This window comes from Microtus pennsylvanicus, chromosome 11 (assembly GCF_037038515.1).
Source record: "Microtus pennsylvanicus isolate mMicPen1 chromosome 11, mMicPen1.hap1, whole genome shotgun sequence".
In the NCBI taxonomy this organism is placed as follows: domain Eukaryota; kingdom Metazoa; phylum Chordata; class Mammalia; order Rodentia; family Cricetidae; genus Microtus; species Microtus pennsylvanicus.
Window position 1 is genome coordinate 71153613 of NC_134589.1, and position 6000 is coordinate 71159612.

The window sequence follows — 6000 nt, forward strand, 5'->3', positions numbered from 1 at the left end:
GTTTTGGAACTCTGTAGACCAGGTTGACCTTGAACTCAGAGATCTGCCTGCCATTGCTTCCCTGATGTTGGGATTAAAGGTGTGGGCCACCGCCTCCAAGGTGGTGCACACCTTTAATCCTAGCACTAGGGTGACAGAGGCAGGTAGGTGGATCTCTGTGAGTTGGAGACCAGCCTGGTCTACAGGGCGAGTTGTAGGACAGTCAGGCTGTTATGCAGAGGCAGAGAAACACTTACTCAAAAAACAAAACAATAGCCTGATCTACAAGAGCTAGTTCCAGGACAGGCTCCAAAGCCACAGAGAAACTCTGTCTTGAAAAAACAAAACAAACAAACAAAAAGATAGCTACATTACCAAAGCCCACCCCAGCATGAGTGGGCTCACAAAACTGAGAACCTGGAGCACACTGCACAGCCCGCAAACAGCTCAACAGATTAGAGAGTAGCCTTTCCCGGTCCCTCAGATGGTCTAAACCTCTACCAGGCAGCTTGGTCTGGTTTCAGAGTTTTCATAACTTAGCTTTCTGAGAGTCTTCTGTGCAGCTGTTTTTTTTTTCATCCCAGAGCGACTTTCAACTTTTATTGCTTACTCTGGCAGGGAGGGACTCACGAATCTGGTCAGTTTCAGGGACTTCCTAAGCTATTTTGAATTGTTTACCTTCTACTTGAAGAGCTTCCCTACTGAATGGAATGTTTCAAAATCAGAGGAAACTGTTACAATATATCACCAAAGACTGTAACCCTGCAACACTGTAGGGAGGTGGAGGAGTTTTTAGAAGGTGGCGCCTAGAAGAAGAAGGTGGTTAGTCACTAGCCTTGTGTCCCTGAAAGGATGTTGGACTCACCCTCTCTGCTTTCCTGCCTTCTGAAAAGAGCTTCTCCTCCAGTGATCTCAACATGATAGATACACTGTGCAGCCACAGGGCCCAGGGACTATGACTAAAACCTCTGAAGCCATGAACTGGAACAAACCTTTCCCCCTCTGGGCTGCACAAGTCAGGGGTTGTGATGGTGCATACCATAATCTCAGCTCTTGGGAGACTGAGGCAGGAGTTTGCTGTGTTTCTCACAACGAATGAGTGAACTACTGAGTGAGACTGTTTTAAGGAAAAAAACTGAAATAAGGGCTGAAACAATGACTCAGTGGAACTTGGTTTGATCCCCAGACTCCATAAGGAGGCTCACAACCCATGTAACTTTATTTTTTTATTTTTTATTTTTATTTATTTATTTTTTTTGGTTTTTCGAGACAGGGTTTCTCTGTGGCTTTGGAGCCTGTCCTGGAAGTAGCTCTGTAGACCAGGCTGGTCTCGAACTCACAGAGATCTGCCTGCCTCTGTCTCCCGAGTGCTGGGATTAAAGGCGTGCGCCACCACCGCCCGGCCCCAAGTAACTTTAGTTCCAGGGGATTTGATGCCCTTTTCTAGACTCCATAGTTACTGTGTACACATGATGGACAGACATATATGCAGACAAAATAGCATATACATTAAATAAATTACCTCAGGCTACATGTATAAAATGTGTATAAAATAAAATTCTTATTTAGACTAGGGTCCTGTAAGATTCCTCATATGTATATATAAATGCCTATGAATTAAAAAAAATCTGGAGCCGGGCGATGGTGGCGCACGCCTTTAATCCCAGCACTTGGGAGGCAGAGGCAGGTGGATCTCTGTGAGTTCGAGACCAGCCTGGTCTACAGAGCTAGTTCCAGGACATGCTCCAAAGCCACAGAGAAACCCTGTCTCGAAAAAAAAAAAATCTGACACAGGGTTGAACGAATGACTCAGTGGTTGAGAGTAGTTGTTGCTTTTGTAGGGAACCTGGGTTCAGTCCCTAGGTGACTCATGACATCCCTAACTCCAGTTCCAGGTGTCTGATGCACTCTTCTGACCTCAGAGGGCAGGAGACAATTATATGGTGCACATACATACATGTAGACAAAGCACAAAACAAAAACTTCATAAAATACAAAACAATAAAATCTGGTATACTTCTGGTCCAGGTATTTCAGATAAGGTATCCTTAATCCATTCTGAGTTTCTTTTTTGGTTGAGTGGTTTGGCGCTCCATTGTATGTGTATTTGAGGCAAGGACTTACTCTGTAGCCCAGGCTGGCCTGCAACTATGTAGCTCTGTCTGGTCTTGCACTTCAAACAATCGGTCTGCCTCAGACTCCCAAGTGCTTGCTAGCTAGGATTACTGGTGCAAACCAGGAACTCCTGGTGTATGCTGTACAGTATTCTTTACCCCTGACCGTTTTTCCTGGTCCTTGCTCTAATCTCAGCTGCTATCTGCTACCTGAGCTGGTAGGTAGTGATGGGACGAGTGGGTCTGGCAGGCCTTGCTCTTCTCCCCAGTTTCCTCTTCTTTGCTAAAAACTAGCCCCCAAGGTCTATTCCCTTATTTGACCACTTCCTACTCCTGAGGCTGACTAACAATATCCAGCTACCAAAGTATTGAAGTCCAGCAATCAAAAGCTCCCTTTGGCTCACTTAATTAACATACCCAATTAAAATTAAACACCTCATCCTAACACAGGGTTTTCCTTTTTACCTTTATCAACCCCATTTCCTATGTGCCATGTCTGTCTCCTATTTCCTTTACCAGCACATCCTAGCCCCTTCTAACAGTCACCTCCCCTTTTCACCTTTAATCCCAGGCCTCAGGAGGCAGATCTGGGCAGGCAGATCTCTGTGAGCTCATGACCGGCCTGGTCTACAGAGTGAGTTCCAGGACTGGCTCCATAGCTACTGGGAAACCCTGTCTTGAGAAAAGAAAAAAAAAAAAACAAACAAAAAGTTACACCTGCAATGTCATTTACTGCTGTTTTACTGCCTGGATGAGAAAGCATACACTTTTATTTATTATTTATTTTGTTTTTTTGAGGCATGGCTTCTCTGTGTAGCCTTGGCTGTCCTGCAACTCACTCTGTAGACCAGGCTGCCTCAGATTCACAGAGATTTGCCTGCCTCTGCCTCGTGAGTGCTGGGATTAAAGGTGTGAGCCACCACTTTTCTCCTGCAGTTTAATAGAGTCTCTGTGAAAACAGGTGTTTGTGTGTGGTTTCTTTCTAATCTGGGGTCCCAGAGGAAGCCCCAGGTGTGTGTGTGTGTGTGTGTGTGTGTGTGTGTGTGTGTGTGTGTGTGTTGTGAGGTCTCCTTCAGGTAGACTGAATTTCAGAGTGCTTGTCTGTAGGTAGAGGTTCTTGGTCTCATGACCTCTGCTTTCTGAGCTCACCACCCACTATGGGATTCTCTATAAGGGATGTGTGTTATGGTCTCTAGAGAAGAGCTTCCCAAAGAGTCAAGTACACTTCCTTCTTGCTGAGCCTCAGCCTCTCATAAGAGTCTTATCAGCTTTTCCACAGCCTCCAGTGTATCAGAAACATGTTTAAGTCGTTGTTTGCTGCTGGGTGTGGTGGCACACCTCTTTAACCCCAGCACACATAGTGGGATTCTTCCCTTAAAAACGAATTATTGTAGTACTGGAGTTTGAACACAGGAAGTCTTGCATATTAGACAATTGTTCTAACACTCAGCCGCGTCTCAGCCCCTTTGCTGCCACATATATATGCACACACACATATGCCATACACGTATATATGCACACACATATGCCATACACATATATATGCACACACACATATGCCATACACATATATATGCACACACACATATGCCATCACGTATATATGCACACACACATATGCCATACACATATATATGCACACACACATATGCCATACACATATATATGCACACACACATATGCCATACACGTATATATGCACACATATGCCATACACACATATATGCACACACATATGCCATACACGTATATATGCACACACACATATGCCATACACATATATATGCACACACACATATGCCATACACATATATATGCACACACATACGCCATACACATATATATGCACACACACATATGCCATACACGTATATATGCACACACACATGTGCCATACACGTATATATGCACACACACATATGCCATACACATATATATGCACACACATATGCCATACACGTATATATGCCACACACCACACACATACACACGTTATTTATGTGTGCTGTTGGGAGGCCCCAGTGCACCTTTCTTTGGTTCGTTTTTGTTTTCCGAAATAGGGTTTCTCTTTGTATCTCTGGCTGTCCTGGGGCTCGCCTCGACCAGGCTCGCTTCGAACTCAGATCAAACTGTCTCTGTCTCCCGAGAGTACTGGGATTAAAGGCGTATGCCACCACTGCCCCGTTCCCAATGCATTTTTTTAAAATGCTGGGTCCAAATAAATGCCTTTATTCCACGCAGGAGAAAATCAGACCCTAACGGAGGCATGAATGGAAAACAAAACAAACTGAACCACTCCGGCGAATGCGGGAAAGCAGGACCCAACGTTTCAAGAAACTACTTTAAGACCTTTGGTCAAAAAAATAAATAAGTAAAAATAAAAAATAAAATAAAAAATAAAAAAAAAGCAAAGCATAAACCCCGAGTCTGTCCATCCCTCCCCAGTCCAAGCGCCACACGTTCTCTGCCTCCTGCATCGGAATAACTGGGAAGCACACAGCGCCACCCAAAGAAGCACGGTGCCCGCCCACGGACAACGGGCCACCTGGACCACTGGGGCAGGACAAGGTGGGGTGCGCACGCGCAGCTCGGCTTTATGGATGGCTTTATTGCGTCACCGGGACCCTAGAGCACGCGGCTGGATCACAAGCACGCTCGCGCCCTCGTGCTTGCGTATCTTCCTCTGCCAGGCGCGCGCCGCGGCCGCGGGGTCTACGTCCGCGTCCATCTTCTTCTCCAGCATGTGCAGGCGCGCGGTGGTCTCGGTCAGCATGTCCATGAGCAGTTCTTGCTGCAGCTTCAGGTAGTTGTTCTCCTCCAGCAGCACCTGGCTCTTGATCGGCTGCACCGGGGACTTCCAGGCTGGGCTGGCGGGCGAGGGCAGCGGCGACCGCGCGCGTGCTTGCTGCCCCTCCGTGGTCCAGCGGCCGTCGAGGAACACAAAGGTCTCGTCGCTCAGTCGGGTGCGCGGCGCGCCATAGTTCAGCCCCAGCTCGGCCTGGCGCGTGCGGTGGTCCAGCAGGTAGAAGGTGGATATGGATGACATGCGGCGCAGCGGCGGCCTCCGCGGCGAGAAGCGGCGCGAGAAGTGGTCGGCCCAGAACTGCCGCAACTGCTCCCACAGGTGGCCCGCGAGGCTCGCGGCCAGGCACTCGAAGGCCTCCAGGGCGAAGTGTGGGTGGGCTGCGCTGGGTACGCGGGTGTCCGAAACCCTGCTGTCCTGGAAAGATGAATGCGAGCCAGTGGCACTGCTGAGAAGCAAATGGCCGGTGATCGGCCTGCTCAGAACAGGTTGTCCCCACCACCCAAGGGTGTCCAGGGCTCTACAGTTCCAAACCATTGGGGGAGCTCATTCCTGCATAGTCATACCACCAATGTTCACAAAAACCAACTCCCCCAGGACCCTTCATTTGTGGGTGTGTAAGAGGTAATGTAGGTAAAGGCCTGGGAACCCCTTTCTCTGGGATGCAGCTGAAAGGGACCACAGGTGGAGATCAGTAGCCGAGCAAGTAGGACAGGCCTTAGCTAAGTGGAATGGGAATGTGATGGAGAGCTGTGAGGCTGTGAGGCAGTGTGACAAGGCTGTCATGCTCCAGGTGTATTGAAGAGCCTGGGGATAGGACCGGTTCTGAGAATAGCAGTAAAGTAGGCAAGAAAGGTGAGCCAGGGCATCTTGAGGTACAGTAAAGGCCAGCTGGACTGTTGAGACGTCACTCTTTAAGGGAGGCTGCTGAAGGTTGCAAAGCCAGAATTAGTATGGATTCCACAGTCTGGCAAGATGTCTGGCATAACCCCCATCTTTTGCTTTTGTGATATTCTTACACTGGCACCTGCTCCTTGCCAGGTCTGGTCTGTACAGAGGGTACCATCAGCACAACTTTTGTCTGTCCTGGATGTAGCTCTTGTA

At 48.1% G+C, this 6000-nt stretch overlaps 1 protein-coding gene across 1 annotated transcript; it reads right to left on the reverse strand.

The window, feature by feature from the left end:
- Positions 1–4707: 4707 nt before the first annotated feature.
- Positions 4708–5433, reverse strand: Cby3 (chibby family member 3). The gene has a single exon (XM_075941829.1). The coding sequence runs from the start codon at positions 5431–5433 to the stop codon at positions 4708–4710; it is 726 nt and encodes a 241-aa protein (XP_075797944.1).
- Positions 5434–6000: the final 567 nt, after the last annotated feature.